Below are 19,334 nucleotides of genomic sequence, written 5' to 3' on the forward strand. Positions count from 1 at the left end.
ACAGGACATGGGCCCCAGACATCAGAATGTACTAATTGAAATGGGGACGCAGCCCGCTTATTGACTCTAGGACTTAAGTGAACACGTTGATGTTTGGCAAACTGACATGACTCACATTGTAAATACTGTAAATGGGAAAATTCAGGACATAACTTCTTGAGACTCTGTAAGGAAGGATGACCTAGTCGATAATGAACTTCAAAAGGAGATGATGAACTGGAACTTGCCAAGGAATATGGTTTGGGTGGTTCAAATATGTATAGGCCATCCGACTCCCGTCCTCTACCAATAATCCTCTTCGTCTGCAAATCCTGAAAGACACAACGACCAGGAAAGAATGAGACACTACAATTCAAAGTGCGAGTAATTTTGCTCACAGACAGTAAGTTAAAAGAAAATTTAGGTAGGCTCAGGACTGAGGATAACGAGACAGATGGGGACAACTTAACAGTGCCAGACCCAATTATTTGGGAGACAGATCCATCAACTACTGTGACTTGAGCTGAGGATGCATGTTTATTGAAATTTAGGAGAAGGTGGGAATTACCAGTCATATGGTCTGAGGCACCTGAATCAATGACCCATTTGGAGGAGGATGTTACAAAGCATTTGCCAGAGTTACCTGTCTCAGCAAACATAGCAGTGGAAGCAGCGGGGTGCTTATTTACCAGATGAGGTTCCTCTTTGTGTCTCATAGCTGTGTCATCTGATGTAGTTGCAGCATGTGCTAAGGAGAGTCTCTGATTTCTAACCTGCCGTTTCTTGCAATTAAACTTAATATGACCAAGTTCATGACAGTAGTAGCACTCTACGTCTGAGTTAAAATCAGTTGGTCGATCATTGTGGCCTCCTCTAGTGCTACCCCTTCCACGATAGCCACCTCGAAAACCACCACGGTATCCACCTTGGCTAAGTAAAGCCGAATTATGATCAGATGGTGTAGGCTGAAAATCTTCATGCCGAAGAACCTGAGCAAGAGTCTCTTGTAGAGAAGGTATCACGGATTCATTTAAGAACTGAGATCTGATGGAATCATATTCTGGGCGTAAGCCAGTCAGGAAGCTTATGACAGCAATCTATTCCCTTTGAGTCTGTATAGTTTTCACATCAGTACTCAATGGGAGAAGAGAGTTCATTTCCTCATATATCTTTTTGAATTCATGGCATAGGCGGTAAGTGATCGGTCCTGTTGTTCCCCACGATGGAATGACTTACATACACTGTAAATCCTTGAAATATTACTTTGTTCGGAGTACAGGAAGTCAAGATATTCTATTAGCTCTTTCACATATTCACTGTGACTGATTAAAGTTGAAACGGAGGGCTCAATAGAATTTATAATTTGCAAGAACATACGGGCATCTTGTTGTAACCAAAGGTCACGATTACCCGTAGCGGGAGGGTCAGATTCCAGATGGGAAGCCATTTCCATACTTCGAACATACAAACGAATCGTTTTGATCCATTCGAAGTAATTGTTACCATTAAGCTTGTTTTCAGTAACTTTACTACTGGCTGAAATTATGTCAGGAACACGAGTACTACCGGAGGTTTTATCATCAGTGTTCGTCATATTAATCAAATCAGAAACGAACACCCAAGGGGACAGATTATCAAAGGAAATCAGACTAAACAAATAGCAATTAACAGAGTTTGACCAAACAGATGAGATCAGATCTGTTGCGACTAGATAACAACAAAATTAGACCAAAAAGATGCCGGAAAACAAACCTGATGGGGATTCCACCAGAACCCTAAAAGTTGAAGGTCGTCGGGGGCTGGAAAAGGGCTCACGCGCCGGCGTGACGGCGGCGGACTAGGGTTCCGGCGACGGCGGGGGGTTCCTGCATGAACAGTAACTCCGACGATGAACAGTAACGGCGATAAACCCTAGGCTCTGATACCATGTAATCAGAGAGAACTAGGACCGAGATATTAGAGAGAATTCTCTATTATATGATTAATCAGAATAAAATTAAATTTACAAGAGGAGATACACTATATATAGACATAATTACACGGGAAACCCTAACTCTAAAGCCCATCGGGCTTGGACACATTACCATAAACAGGTTACTTAATTAACAGCCTTTTGAGCATTGCCTCAACTTTTGTCATATCCACGGACACCTTTTTTCCTTCATTCCTTAGTGTCTTCGTCATCGATTTTAATGATACTAGGGATCTGCCAAGAGCTGAATTTTCTTTTAAGGTTAGGGTTTCCCCTCCTTTTTTGAATTTTATAACATGGTTTTGCCAATTCACCCATGTTAGTCCTAGTGAGGCCAACCATTTAACGCCTAATATTACGTCCAAGTTTACCAAATTAATGGGCAAAAATTCTTCCACAACTTCAATTTCTTGCATACTTAGCTTCACCCCTTGACATACTCCCCGTCCCTTCATGGCTTCTCCCGTTCCCATTGAGATATCATATTCTTTTGTGATTCTTGTAGATAACTCGAGTTTCTCAACTAACATCGTGGCTATAAAATTGTGGGAAGCCCTACTGTCAATTAAAACAACTATCTTTTGGCCTTCTACCTCTCCTTCTAGCTTCATAGTCTTTGTTGTTGACAGTCCTACTATTAAATTGAATGATACTTCTATTTCTCCCGTTTCTATCCCCGCCAATTCCATCATCTCCCCCATGTTCGCGTCTTCATCGACGTTGTACTCTTCCGCCTCTTGAACCACCAACACACTAAGCTCCTTTTTGCATCGGTGACCCGGAGAATACTTCTCATCACACCTATAACATAAACCTTGAGCCCTACGTTGTTGAAGTTCTTGATTGGACAACCTTCTGAATTCCCCGACAGATTTTCCTCCCTGTCCACTACTCTTGTTGGAGGGTTTAACAAATCCCTTGTTTCCCACAGATCCTTCTCCATTACGCTTGTTCAGCCAGCTACCTTTTGGGTTATTTATTCTTGCTAAAATCTTGTTTTTTTTCTTCTATCCTCTGAGCTAGTTCCATGGCCTTTCCCAATCCCACCGGTGCGAGGGTGCGGACTTCTGCCCTGATTTGTGGACTCAACCCGTTTAAGAATTGACTAACGAAAACTTCGTCCATAATCCCTTCTAACGGGGTTGCCAACATAACAAACCTTCTTTTGTATTCTGCCACGGTGTCGTCTTGCTTAACAGCCAAGAATTGCTCACGTAAAGATCCCTCCCCGCTGGTCTAAATTGATGAAGCAGTAATATTTTTAATTCTTCCCATAGCCTAATGGGTCTCCTCTTATTCTCCCACTAGAACCATAGCAAGGCGTCACCCTCAAAAGCAATGACCGAGACTTCTAGTTTTTCTTCATTGGTTAGTTTATTAAGAGCGAAATACCTTTCAGCCCTCAATTAGGCATGGGAATGGATCCCCACCCGTCGGGGAACCCGGTCCACCCGCCCCAGTCGGGGACGGGGATTCCCCGCTAAATCGGGGATGGGGATGGGGATGAGGACGGGTATCGTACTCCCCCGCCCCGTACCCGTTATATATATTAATTAATAAATTATATATATATATATATATATTTATACATATATATATATATGTGTGTGTGTGTGTGTGTATTATTTATTTCAACTAAAGCGGTAATTCATAATTTCCTAACTGGTTTATTATCTAAAATTGTTATTTTTTTGATGTTAATATGTAATATTTTGGATGTCAAGTCAAAATACAATTACTCCATAAGTTTTGTATATTACTCGGTATGGTTTTATATTACTCCATATCTTTTGGTACATGTGACCTTAAGTTTTTTTTGGATTAAATTGATTATTTTTTCCGTTTTAGGTTATTAATTCTTATGTAATATTTGTGGTTCTTTTGTATTAAATTAATTTCATTTTGGTTTTTATGTTTATTGAAAATGTTTGAGATTTAAACATATATGGTCTCTTACATATATAATTTAAAATAACTTACATAAACAGAAAAAAAATCCCCGTTTTCCCGTTGGGGATGGGGATGGGGATGTGATTATATTCCCCGGCAGGGATGGGGACGGGGATGAAGATACAGATAAGTAATCAGGGACAGGAACGGGGATTGAGGTCCCCGCCCCATTCCATGCCTACCCTCAATATCCAACTGAATGGGTCTGTCCCTTCGAACACAGGTAACTCTAGTTTCCTCCCCCTTATCGCAAGAAACCGACCAGTATCGTAGTTTTTGTCTACGCGATAGTCCGCCTTTTTTGGTTGTCCATTGTCCTCGCTTTCATCTTCTCGCCCGCTCTTCTCTGTTCTCATAACCGCTTCTTCTTGCAATATCAACATTGTTTCCATTTGTTTGATCACTTTCTGCATGTCGTCCTTCAGCGAGTTCACCTCCGCTTGGACCGTTCCCAAGCTTCCCTCCACCTCGTCCATCCTCGATGTTGTTGATCGAGTCATTATCGCGTGAATAGTAATCATAAACAGTGATCGTGAACAGTAATTCGTGGATAGTAACACGATTACTTATCGAGAACATCAGCGGTAGGCTCTAATACCAATTTGATAAGAGTCGATAAAAGGTTGCCAAGATTCAAGTATTAAAACCCTACAGCTTTCGAGAGGCTGCAGTCTCTTCCTATTCAATTGCAGAGAATTGAATTATAATAAATTGATCTATATTCCAAAAAGGTAAACAATGAAGGTATTTAAACTAACAAGTAAAAGACTCCTAGAATAAAACGGATCCTAAAGAAAAACAAATAAAACAATTAAAATAAAAAAAAGGTAGTTATATGTAAACTTGAGGACTTATGACTTATCCAAGACTTGCTTTATCTTTATCTTATTAATCTGCCCTCCTCTCTTTTCTTCTTGAATATGTCTACACTCTGAAGTCTATCAATATACTTCTAGATTTGAGTAAGTAGACCCGTGAATCAGATGAGGGAGAATATCAACCGCGTTCCTTGAGTCCGTATAAGCCATATCGGCAACTTTCTCCTAGGAAGAATCTGGATCATTCTAAGACAACATAGAGTTCTCCATTTTGTGCTAGACTAATCTTGTATTGTACAAAACATTCATGATTCTAGTATTTAGGGTCATTCCTACCCCCTCAATTGTACCTCTGTGTGGGATATATACTAGGTTCGTTTGTTTTGGTTTGTTCTAGGTTATTTCTTGGAGGGGTGAAGATCCATATAGAAAAGTCCTCATTTGTAATTCATCCAAGATGTTGCAAGAGTTGTGAGAAAGAATAAAGCATAAACCTTATATAGTATCGTTTCTTGTTCTTTGTGTGTCCTTTAGATCTATCTTTTCCGTTTGAGGCATCTTTAGCACACATAAAGTCTGATAAAAGTAAGTTTGTGACGATAGGATTCTAAGCGTTTTTGGGTTCATGTATAACAAGACACTATGCGTATTTTATGAACCATATCTGTAATGAAGATAGAATATGAAGGAAATCTCGTAAGCCTTCTTCGATTAAATCGATTGTAGTTTTATTTTGTGATGCTGACCAAGCGTCTTGAAAGAAGTCAAATTTGATCCTATTTGTGATAAGTTGGGCATGCTTGATATCTATGCTCCAAATTGATTGTGACATATATAAGCTTAGTGGCATTAGCCTTTTGTGTGTGTATATATATATATACACATCGTGGGAGGTTCAAATAAGAAGACTCAATATCGTGATTCATGAGAAGATAAGAAAGGAATGTTCATATGTGAATCATTGAAAAATTCCATTTGAAGATGCATATATAAACCTAGATGAATAATCTTTAACACACGTTCACATATGCATCTTCAAATAGATTTTTTCGATGATTCACATATGAATTTTCCATTCTTATCTTTTCAGGATATTTATCCTTCTTATTTGAACCGGCTCCTATACATGTATATGAAACATACGGCAATGTTCCATATTGTGAAACAATGGATGTTCATAAGTTTCACATGGTGAAACAAATACATGTAAAACAATACCTTGAGTCAAGGCTCAGATGAAACTCATTGAATGGTTGAGATTGGCTCTCACGGGTTCTTAACTCTTTTGAGATTCTCATTTGATTATACACCTATATATACGCATATTTATACATGTATATGTAGGATAAAGTTCATTTAGGAACCGTAAATATTTTGAGATCCTTGAAAACTAATTATTCATGACGAATATCATGCATTTTCATTATTCATGACACTCATCATGAATATCTATCATGCTATGCATCATGAATAGTTGGTTCTAATGATTCTTAAAATATACAGTTCTCAAATGAACCTGCCCCTGTAAACATACATACATACACACATACATATACATACATACATATATACATATATATTGCTCTTTTTTCTTACACACATGTGCATGTGTACGAATTCACAGTATCTTGGTAAAACTCTGAAAAGGCTTTCTTTGTTGATGTTAAAGAACCTTCTATGAATTCAATTGGCTCCATTGATAGCTTGATAACCCTTTTGTGTCGGGTTTGTAAAGTCACCCATGTGGTGTCGTATGGGGGGTGAGTTCATGTGGGTTCTACTATCTTGTTGCAAAAAGAAGCGAGAAGCTACAGACGATAACTTTACGCTTGAATCTCACAAAAGCGGAAGAGCTTTTGTCTTTCTTTCATTCACACACTTTCACAAGCCAGGGGTATTTACAGGAAACCACGTTACTTTTTGGGGTTAGATGTCAGGTCTGCTTACATTTTATCCTCCCCCCAACCTACCTTCAGGTGGGATGTATTGGGCTCGTTTGGTTTGTTTTCCTGGGACTGAAGAACACATTTCTAACTCGTTTACATACATGTATTTTCTTTACAGGTATCGTGCAATTACAAGTGCTTACTACAGAGGAGCTGTTGGTGCTCTACTCGTATACGACGTAACTCGTCGTGCTACCTTCGAAAACATCGAGCGGTGGTTGAAGGAGCTGCGAGACCACACGGACCCCAACATCGTTGTCATGCTAATTGGTAACAAATCGGACCTCCGTCACCTACTCGCAGTTTCGACTGATGACGGCAAAACGTTGGCTGAAGCCGAATCCCTCTATTTCATGGAGACTTCGGCGTTGGAAGCAACTAATGTCGAAAGTGCTTTTAGTGAAGTGATTACACAGATTTACAGGATCGTAAGCAAGAAAGCGGTTGAGGCTGGAGACGACGGTGCTCCGGCTTCGGTTCCTTCGAAAGGAGCAACGATCGATGTTAAGGATGATTCATCGGGTCCAAAGGGATTCGGGTGTTGCTCAAATTAGGTGTTGGTTTGTGTTAGTGTTGTATATTTATTTCTAATGTTGGCATGAGAATACAGCAAGGAGTGTTTTCATGAAACTGTTGGTCAAGTTATGGTATAGTTTTGAATTGGTCTGATTTTAGAATGTGAAATATATTAAACTTGCTTATTTCTTCTTTCTTTTTTACTTTCATTTTTCATTTGCTACACAAAACTGAGGTTACATTTGCAATGCAATTCTTGGTGTAAGGTTTAGGGTTTAGGGTTTCTTTTTTTTAATATTAAATTTTGGGAAAATCCAAATAATCTTGCAAGGCTTGAACTCATAACCTATAATAAAAAACAACCGAAAAAACCAAAGTCTTATTGTCAGTTGAACTAATTCTATTTTTATCTGAGAATTCATATGTTCCAAGATCCATGTATTACTCATTTTCATGTTTCATTATTATTGGTATTATGAAACTAAAACTATATCTATCATGTGTTCTTAGATGATGGTTTGTGGAATTGATTTTGTGATTCTCTACAAATATCTTATGTAAATTAATCATTTGTACATGAAATTTCATTTATTTAAGGTAGCGTTTAGTACACAGACATAATTGGACAGTACTGAACAGGATAGGACAAGAGGACATGACTGAACTGGACGGGACAAGACTGAACATAACAGGAGTATGTCTAGTGTTTGGTATGACTAAGACTGGACATGACAGAACTAGACAAGCTACCCCAAAAGTTATTTGATGATTTTAAATATTATATAATAGTTATAATTAACACAAATAAAATAAATAATTAAAGAATAAATATTTGTACATAATTTTTATATTTGTACCAAATTTGAATGAAAATTTTGATATAATTGATGGTAGTAGTGGGGGTGGTGGAGGTGGTTTTGGTTATGGTGGAGGTCGTGGTGGCCGAGGGTAGTAATGGCAATGGGGGGTGGTGGTCGGTTTTTGGATACTGCAAAGAAATTGTCTGATCTAGAGACAGAACTTGTAACTGAATTGAATATGAGATCTGAACTTAAGAAGAAGTATGATTTAGTTGCTGATGAGAGAGACTAGTTACTTAAGAAAGTAACAGACTTTTCAAGAGCTGAAAGCTCAACTGGTTCTCAATCTCAGTGTAAAACTTGCTTTTATAACTGTTCCGGTGTTAAATCCAACAGTTATTCAAGCAGTCCTAAATCAATTGTTTCTAAGAACAAGTCTCGTTTTTCAAATCAATTTTATCAAGGGTATGTCATTGGATCACCCAATAAATTTTCAAAAGTTAAACAAGTTTGGGTTAATAAAGCTGATTCAGTTGTGTCTCATAAATCTGTTGTTACTAACACTGTTCTTCCTTGCGCTGTGAGATCTACTAATCAATTGACCGGTCTCAGCAAGAGAAGAATCCTATGCTCAAATTGTGGAACTAATGACTTTGTTAACAAGAAGAAGATCAACATAGGATATGGGAACAACTGGTTTGAAAACAGCTGAAATTCATTTAACAGGTATAATAATGACTGGTATGGTTCTTACTGCTTATCTGATCTACATGTTAAAAGTACTAAAAAGAAGACATCTAATAGAAATAGATGGTTTGACAGTTACAACATACCCCAGCCCGATACTAACAAAATATGACCCAAATTCATTTGGGTACCAAAATCTTTTTGATCTGATTTTGCAGGTGTGTCAATTTTGTGCTGATCAGAATATCATATCAGTGATACACTAATGCAGAGGGAGTTGTAATCTGTTCCAACAAGGCTTCTGAACAATTCAGTTCAGAACATGTGCTTTACCGAGTGTGGTTTCTAAACACTCAATTTAGAACTCGTGCTTAAAATGTTTCCTTTATTTTTTTTTTAGTTTTTGAGCTGAATCGAAACATTTCTATAATATACTTTCTAGGAGGAGTCTTTAGAAGTTCAATAAATGTTTTTCGGAAAATAGTTTTTTTTTTTTGGAAACGAGTACATTTTCTGAACAAGTATTTCCTAAGATTTTACTTGTGTAATTTCTCATCGTWCATAACTCCAATACCTGTTTCAGCTATTCTTCAAACCGTTATTATCACGTCTCTTATATATAAATCATTTTCGGTGATAATACACTCGTTTGTATTCAAATGTTGTTTTTCTATTTTTTTTACTTTGAATGATATACATTTCATTTTTTTAATCTGAATCTGTAAACTTGTTCTTACAGATCTTTATTCATTTCTCTCGCATGCTGAATAATCTGATCGTTGTCGCATCATTCTTTTATTGATTCTGCTTAAAGCCAAATATATTGATCAATTTTTATCTGATCATTGTGCTTATCTGGAATAATATTCTTGATCAATCATTGTGATCAACTGAGCATACAATGCTAAATTTTAGGAGGGACTGAGTGCTTATCAGAAATACCTCTATGAAATGTCAGGATCGACAGACCTACCCAAGAGGATAACCATATCTGAGTGAGCTTTATATACAAAAGGGTTTGTGTGCTGAGACTAAAATGAAAATGAAAGGGGTAGTTGTTGTGAGATTAAAAAAATTGACGAGAGTTGCGTCAGGATTAAAAGAACATAAGAATTCTGTTCCAAACTTCTAAAATCCGGGCATACCACACAATCTATTAGTTCTCAATTCTTTCGAGACTAATATTGAAAAAGGCAAAGCCCAGACCAATTCTTGTCACAACCCCACCAGCTACTCATTTATCTCTTAACAGATAAATGTTTCAATAACACTTGGAGCACGCAGCTCATCATCTATCAATTTCTCATTCGGAGAAAGTTGATATTGAATCATAATGATATATGTCCCCCCTTCAAGTCTTTTTGATCACTAATTAAGTCTGATAAATTTATGTAATCCACACGATTTATCTTTTTGAGCCTAAACATAAGCATTAGTTGCTTTATCTTTTTACACTACACAGATTTGCATTTTATATGTTATTTTGCCTAAACATTCATAGATATGCTAATTTTAAGCTATCGATGATTGAATGGAAGACCTGGTGATATGAGCATCATAAAGTCTCATATATACAGTACATCCGTTGTACTGAGTATATCTGTTATACTCACAGGCCAATCTTTTATAAGATTGAAAACAATTTTATTCGTTGAAATTGGTTGTTATCTTCCCATTCCCTTAATCTGAAAAGATTAAACAAGTGGATTTGAAAAGATCTACTTACAATTTCATGAATTGACGGGTTTCGCGGAAAATTTCATTCATTCTTGTGTATGATGTAATGATTCTCATATCATCATAAGGGATACATCATAAGGGAATGAAATGTTCAATTCCGAACATTATAAGGGGAATTGTTATAAAGATCAAGGGGGAGTAACATCAAAATTGGCAAAAGACTCAAAAGAAGTGCGACTAGAGATGATTACAAAAGATTATTCCGATGCTACAATGTCTGAGAGTTGTTGAATGTGAAGTTCTATTTTACAATAGTTTGCTGAAGATCAATTCTGAAGATCGTTATTGTTTCTGATCTATATTGTCAAAAGAGAAGAATATCGGGGTTCTACATTCGAGGGGAAAATGTTAGAATATCTTTCTCAAACAAATGATTGTCTGAAGATTTCGAGCTGAAGATTGTTTTGAAGAAGACATAGTGTGATTAAAGCATCAAAGTTCAAACGAGACTCAAAGCGCACAAATTCTTTTACGTCTGAATACAAAGAGGGAGAATGTTAGGACTGAAAATCAGTGTAAAATTGTATTCGTCTTGAAAGTTAATTTTGTCTATAATTGTATTAAAAGTCACCGTGTTTGACTTTTCTTAGAGAGTTTGACTTTGACTTTGTCTAGATGTTTGACCCTATATAAAGGGTATGTTATATCCCAGATCTGACAGTAGAACGATTTACACTAGAAGTTTGTAAGAGTAAGTAAACAAGAAGATTAAACAGAGAAATAGCGGCTGCTTTTCTATTATTGAAAATAGAGATTACAAACTCCCAATAAACCCTAATCGACTCTCATATGATTTTGAATCTATGTATTACAATGAAGTTTTACTATCTGCTCTCGTACATATTTCTCTATCTCTAACACTCTATTTATAGGCAGTAACCTACCAAACCTGGATAAGATTAATGCTATCCAGAACAGGAATAGCCTTATCCAGATAAAGGAAACTGAATGTAGTCATCTAAAAGATAACAGAGGACGGCACAGCCAGAGAGTCTCTTGTCAAATAGAACAGAGGCTCTGTTAGCATCACCAGAGGCTCTGTGAGCATTCACAGAAGCTCTGGTCTTCACAGAAGCTCTGGTCCAAGGGACTTGGAGTCCAAGAATTCTGCTCCGCATAGAACCTCACAGAGGCTCTGGTCATCACAGAAGCTCTGTAGTCTCTGAAAGAAGCTCTGATTATCTGGGACTCTTTAGCACAGAGGCTAGTCTTCTAGACTTTAGACGATTTGGCGCAGATACTTCTTCAGTTCGTCTTCTAGCTCTGGATTGTTTCATGAAACTTTTTCAAGTTAATTATTAACTTTAAAAATAAAGCTAACAGGGTATTTCCTTTGTAATTTTTGTAAGAGCTCCATTGTAATATTCAGTACATAATAATAAGAATTTGACCAAAGTTTGAAAGTTGACTTTTTCTCTCATCAACTCCTCTCATGGTCTTGAAGAAAATCTTAGATCTGCCATGGATGTTTGAAGCTTTTATGAAGATTGATCATCAAAGTGACCTAACAGTGGCCGACAGTGGTTATGGAGGTAGAGGCAGTGGTGCTTGGTAGACGACGATGGTTATAGAAGACATGAAGATGGTAGATTGTGGTGGTGGTGGCGGCTGACAACGATGGAGGAGGTAGTTGTGGTTGATGTAGTGAAGATAGTGGTAGTGGTGGTTATGGTGGAGGTGAGATGGCAATGAATGGTGGTGGCCGATGGTGGTCGCGGAGGTCGTGGAGGAGGTTGTTGCAGTATATGAGGAGTTGAAGGTGGCAAACGACGGTAGTAGTGGTAGCAATGGACAGTAGTGGTCGGTGGTCGACTATGGTAGAGGTGGCAATGGATTTGGTGGACAGTAGTGGTCGATGGTCGACTACGGTAGAGGTGGCAATGGACTTGGTGGACGGTGGTTGTGGAGGCGGTGGAGGATGTTGTTGTAGTGGAAGAGGAGGTGGCCGTCGGTGACCGCCGGTAGTGGTGGCGACGGCCGAAACTAGCGGTGATGACCATTAAAACAAATACAATATTAAGGTTATATATCAAACTAGGGTAGATTAGTAATTTTTATAGTTTCTATCTCATTCTTGTCCCATCTTGTTTCACCTATTTTGGTGGAACAAGAAAAAAAACCTCTTTTATCCCATGTTGTCCCACCTTGTCTCAGTTCTTGTCACTATCCCATGTCGCGCCAAATGTGGGACAGTGAGTTCTTATTCTGTCCCATGCTGCACCAAACATGGGATAGTGGGTTTTGTCCTGTCATGTCCTGTCCCGTCCCATGTACCAAACGCAGCCTAAATTCCATGTGTTTCATTCAGCTATATTCATATATGAATCTTTTTATTTATATAAAGGATAAAGTCATTTAAATATCGAAGAAAGAACGGTTGTCTTTTACCTGTCTATGGATTCGGTAGCAGTTTGAAAGGTTAACCCATTCGGTAATCTACGGATTTATGTAAAAACCATTTTCTTTTCTCATACTATTAATATATCCACCGCAATATGATGAGTGTGATTTTTATGTAAATCAGAAATAAAAATTAGGATAAATTTTTATTTAAAAATTAAGAAATTATATTTAACCAAATAAAAAGTGCAGTAATTTATAATCATACATTTTTATAGAAAACGTAAGGATGTGGTTCAATTTTCAATTCACAATAAATCCCAAAATAATATCCCATGCTTCCACATTTGCTTTAGCAAAGTTATAAACATCTAAGAGGCTGTTTTATCAAATACTTATCCAGTAAGCGTTTACCAGTAAAATCTAACACTATCATTTACTTACCGAGTAATATTTTAGTCCACCAAAACGGTATCGTATGCAACAATTAACCCAGTAAGCTCTTATCGTGGTAAGAGTCATCGCCCTCACTTACTGAGTAAGACTCTTGGTCCTTGTCACGCTCTTACCGGATAAGATTCTTGGTCTTTACCATATTCATCCGGTAAGGTAATATGACTTGATGTTCACTTATCCAAGTAAATGTTTGGTAAAAACGGCCCCTAAGCCTTTCTAATCACTAAAAGCAACACTAAAGTTTCATTCTTGTTCTTAAAAACTCCACTCCTTAGCAACAATCCATTCAATTAAAACTATATGGTATAAAAACCATATGATTTATGGAATGGATGAGATCATTAGCATCATCATCATCAATTTTGATCAGCTTGACATACAATATCAAAGTAATAAGGATAACGACACCATAACCATCCTTAGACCTTCAAAAACATCTTTCTTAGTCGGATATTGGTAACAGATGCCTATTACAACTCTCAAAAAACTTTTATTCGACTGGTAGACCTGCAAAACAAGAAAAAATAGCAATACAAATAGTTTGTCCTGATCCCCATCGTAATCTCATTGAAACTCTTTATACCTGTCCACCCCATAAATATCCCATTTTTAGTTGAAGTTAAGTGCAAATGGAAATAATTGTGTCAAGTTAGCATGCTCCACGACCCTCATGTCGCTATGTAGCACAATATCAGCTGGCCTAATATCGTCTTTAATTTGAGGTCTTGCCAAACACTTAACTTACGGAAACTCACAATCATTAAACCTTATGAGATAGGAAAATCAAATATACCACTAACAGGGACGGACCCATAAAATTTTTCAAATGGTGGCACCATATAATTAATATAGTATAATATACATCTAAAATAATTACAAAAAATATGGTTTTTATAGTACCGATAAACAACTCCTAAACTTGTACCCGAAACATCTTCATCTTTTGAAAACGGTCATTATATACCAAAAAATAATTACAAAAAGTATGGTTTTGGTTATTTGGGCTTTGTTTTGTTTGGGTTTTAGTTGCACCATTTGGATTTCAAGGAAATACGGTAGCACCGTTAACAAACCTAAATTTTTTACCCTTCGAACGCGAAATAATACGGTGGCACATGCCACCTATGCCACCACACCAGGTCCGCCCATGCTCTTAACACATGCAATTTTCATTGATTTACTTCTAAAACTATAATTACAAGTTTTCATATCTTCTGATACATATCAAACTGAAAAAATGATATTATAAATTGAGCTCAAGTATGATCAGAACTTGGCCAAAGCGAAGTTTGATGTGACTGTGATCCAATACAAAACGCTATTTGGTCCCTAAGGTTCACATAACAACGTTTAAACACGTGCATTCGTGATTGAAGGCTTAGAGTTTTCAAAAGCAGGTGTTTTCGTAGCAAATTTTATACAACTTGAATAACCATTTTATGTTTTAACCATTAATTAGTTTCTTAATTTTGATCAATGATCATGTTTTGTTCCTTAGTTTACAATGCAAAATTGGTTTTATCTGAACGTAACCAATATGTTATAAATTTTAAATTTGTTAAAATAAATTTTATAAAATTTCTATGTTAACTTATATTTTAAATAACCATTAAATATCATATGAATACAAATAAAATAATTTCTAATTAATTATAAAATTAAATATTTTATTAGAATCATTTATCACAGCTTTGTTATTTATGAAACAAAATAAATATAAATTTTATTTTTTAATGTAATTTGTATACACCTTTTTAGAGTTACTATATTTGCTTTTTTGATAACTAAATATAATATAGAAATTAGAAGGGTACTCGTGCAATGCATCGAGATACATCTTGATTTCAATATTTCATTTTATGCTTTTCTTATTAACCTGGACATCCAACCCGCTGTGCGAGCCGACTAATCCCAGGGCGATCACCTGCTTTGCAGATAGCCTAGAGTCACCGCATTTGAACCTTCGTGGCCACAAGGGGATTTTTATTTCTCCTTGGATTTGAACCTGTGACCTCCTGGTACTTTTGACATTTGGAGTCAAGCTCAAACCAATCAGGCACCACCCTTGTGGTTCATTTTATGCCTTTTGTATGTCGATATAATACGGTTTTATGTGGTTTTGAGAAAACGATAATATTTTTATTTTTGAATAAAATATAAATTTCAAAATTTTTATAAAAATTTGAAAAAAAAAATATCGACGTCCATATCAAATTAACCTTCTTAAAAATTCTCGTGTTTTGGTGTAATTTTCTTAATTCAATTTTTTTAATTATAATTTAATTTAAGTTTAGTAACAAAGAAATTTAATTTAGGTTTAATAACATAATTTTTTATAAAGATAATAACTAAAGTATTTTATTAGAAATCAATGATTATCCTAATTATATTTTAGATTTTTTATATTTACAATGAAATATTTATCTAATATTTGATTATGTTTATCTGCAGTTAGTTACACGAATTCAAATATAAAGCTTTAATAAGTTGTACTTATGCATAATTTACTTGTAATCTTAAATTTTAAGTAATATGCATCAATAAACAGTACTTCGTGCATAAAAAATAGTTTTTAAGAGTTTTTATCAAATGTTTTATAATATAGTGTAGATATAGATAATGAATGTGATTAATAATAATTCTAAATAAATAAATAATAATTAGTTTTAATATATAATATATGATATATAACTGAAATTAATTAATACTTGAAATTAATATTTAGTTATAATTAATATTAATCTAGGTTATAATTGAAAAAAATGCCAAAATTAAAGCTCCTAAAACGTTATTCCAACTAACCTTTCAATATGTTAGCTTATAAACTATTTTTTATTCATCCAAACGGAGCATTTGAGATAAGCTCAATAAATAAGCTAGTTTATATTTGCCAAACACAACCTAAAGATCAATATTGAAAGACCAAACACTAAAACCGTAAGGCTTACATTCTAACACTGACACTATCAACACTAGTGGTTGTAATATTGGCGAAACATTCACTTTTGAGATGAATGGTCAAATTTGTAATTTACTCTGTTATGTGTCATTTATAAATTTTTATAACTTTGAAATATTGATAACTCTAATTTTTAGAGTTATTACATGTCTTTTTAATACTTTTTTTGGTCAATTTCAGTCATTTTGCTTCTTAATCACCCATTTTTGGTCTAATATTCGCTTCTGAGCAAAAATTGTCCACTTAAGTAATTTTGAACCATTTGATGCAATTCTATGCAGAAAGATCGAGAATGTATCCAGAGCGGATCCAAGAATGCCCACTCCGTACCATTGAAAGTAAACTCTGTTGTGAAGATGATTTTGGAAGAAGAAAAGGTGGCATATCAAGTGCTGAAAAGCTAATTAGGGCATTCCGAGCTTTAAATCTGTTGGTGGCTAAAAGGAGAAGTCCAAAAGTTAGAGGACAAAAAACAATGGTCTCCTCAACTCTTTTTGCACCTTATTATCTTTTTGACTTGAAAGTCTTATTTTTCTAGAGAGAAGTAATATTCAGTAGTTAAAAGCTATAGTTTTAATTTCTAATAAGCAATTTGCACCTTCAATAACTTTTATTTTCAACATTGTAACCCAATGCCTTCGAGAGTGGCACTGTGGCTTTTCAATTAATTTAAAATCTTTTGCTATGTTTACTTGCAGTATTTTATTTTCTATTTTTCTTCTACTTTTTAAGTGTGAACTAAACATCCTGTGAGATGTAGGATTGAAAAGTAGCTAGAAATGCAAATTGCTTGAGTTGTTTTATATGTTGACATTTCACCGTTTTGGTCACCTTTTGTTCGATAAGTCCAATGATGCGGACAAGCTGATATCTTGAAAGTGTCTAAAGTCCAGTTCTCAAACTAGAGATGGGTGGAATGTAGTGACACGAGCTTGAGAGTTGGGTTTGTATAGTAAGATGAACTCTAATCCATTGGAGTAGTAGACAAACTAGTTGGCGTATTAGAGACACTTAGGGGCTGTTTACCAAATTTTTTGGTTAAGTGATGATTCGGGTAATAGATCTGACTGTGGTAAGAGGTCTGATTGAAGTAAGTGCAGATTAGATTTTCTTGTTTACCAAACATTTTGTATTAAGTGTTGATTGAGTAAAACACAAATCGAAGAGAAAATGAAGCCAACGATACCTGAAGCAAGCTGTCGCACCAGTTTGTATGACGAAGAGCGCACCAATTTAGGGTTTTATATGGAGAGGGTAGATAAGGTAAACATGCCTCTTACCACAATAAGATTATTTTTTTGCTGACCCCAGTAAGAGGACGGTCAGAGGCAGATTGATTTTGTTTTTAAGTAAACACTTTTACCTCTTACCCGAGTAAACATCTCTTAATGGGTAAAAGGTGGTAAGAGATTAGTAAACGAGGTCTTAAAGTATTTATCTCTACACATTTCAGCGAACCTGAGAAGGTCCATCTGGGCTCATCGCTAAAAAAAGGGTAAAATTAAACATATGAGATTTTGACCAGGAAGTATGAGTACTTGTTGTAACTTGACCTCTCTGTCGAGAGTGCCCACTGCACGCAGTACAATAACCACTCTTTTGGTTCAAGTGTCACATATCATTTAATTAGTATATTAAATTAATTAAAATTTTCTATATTATTCATTAATACACAATAGGGCAAAAAGTATAAAATAGCAATCTACTTTCATAAATTTCTTTATTATAGCATTGCACTTCCAGTTTTTCTTATTACAGTAATGTACTTTCAAACTATTTTTTATTAGAACATCGTACTTTGAAAAATTTACCCATTATAACATTGCGTAACCTTTTGATTTAAATTTACCCACTATACCAGGTTTCCATGCCACCTCATTGTCCACGTAGGCTGTCCACATGTACTATAGTGATGTGACTTTCTTATTACAACATTATACTTTCAAAATTATTTTATTATAGCATCTACTAGTTCTTATTAAACAATATACTTTTAATTTTAATATTTAGATATTTTACATGTTATTTAATAAATATATTAAATGAATTAAAAAAATTCTAAATTATTCATTAATATACCAATATTAATAAAATTAGTAGAAAACAACTTATCTCGCTAATATTTTYAAAAAAATATGTGTTTTTTGAAAAAAGAAAATAAGAATTATTTCTTTTTTACCAAAAAGATATTATCTTTTAAATAATATATTATATTTATTCAAAAACTTTTGCTTGACGTATAAATATATTAAATTAAGGGAAAAGTTTAAAAAAACCCAATGGACTTTAGTGTTTGGAATGATTAAGTCATTGGACAATTTTTTGGAACAAATAAGTCATTGTACATTTCAAAACATGTTAAATAACTCCTTAGACTTTCTAAAACCTGTTACGTACATCCTTATGACCTATACAACTGGTTAATGTAATAGAATAATGGAAAAAGTCCCGAAAAAACCCAATGAACATTTATATTTTGAACGATTAAGTCTTTCAACATTTTTTGAACAAAAAAATATTTAGATCTATAAAATTAAACAAATATAACAAAAAATTACTTACACTTAAAAAATATTTTTGATAAAATTTATTTTAATTAAAATTAAAATATATGCGGTCAGTAATTTATCAAACTAAAAAATTTTAAAAAAATTACTGATCAAATTTATTTTAATTAAATTAAAATATATTACGTATGTGATTTGTCAAATTAAAATTACCGATAAAATTTAATTTAATTAAAAATAAAATAGATTTTTATTTTTAATTAAAATAAATTTCATCAATAATCTTTTTTAAATATAAGTACTTTTTTGTTATATTTGTTTTATTTTATATAATGTAAGTAATTTTTGTTATATTTGTTTTTATTTTATAAAATGTAAGTATTTTTTTGTTTAAAAAATGTTTAGGGACTTTATTGTTCAAAATATGAAAGTTCATTGGGTTTTTTCGGACTTTTTCCATTATTTTATCACATTAATCAGTTGTATAGGTCAAGTGGATGTATGTAACAGGTTTTAGAAAGTTCAAGAAGTTATTTAACATGTTTTAGAATGTCAAAGGACTTATTTGTTCCAAAAAATTGTCCAAAGACTTAATCATTCCAAACACCAAAGTCCATTGGGTTTTTTTAAACTTTTCCCTTAAATTAATTAGATTTTGTTTGAG

At 34.7% G+C, this 19,334-nt stretch overlaps 1 protein-coding gene across 1 annotated transcript in view; it reads left to right on the forward strand.

Moving 5' to 3' along the window:
- LOC112524204 (ras-related protein Rab11D) overlaps positions 1-7,367 on the forward strand; it is a 16,851-nt gene extending 9,484 nt beyond the window's left edge. The window contains exon 2 of the mRNA XM_025133936.1: positions 6,784-7,367. Coding sequence (XP_024989704.1) covers positions 6,784-7,219 — 436 coding nt within the window. The 3' untranslated portion in view covers positions 7,220-7,367. The remainder of the gene's footprint in view (positions 1-6,783) is intronic.
- The last annotated feature ends 11,967 nt before the right edge of the window (positions 7,368-19,334 follow it).

This window comes from Cynara cardunculus (assembly GCF_001531365.2).
Source record: "Cynara cardunculus var. scolymus isolate 2C chromosome LG 13, CcrdV1, whole genome shotgun sequence".
Lineage (NCBI taxonomy): Eukaryota > Viridiplantae > Streptophyta > Magnoliopsida > Asterales > Asteraceae > Cynara > Cynara cardunculus.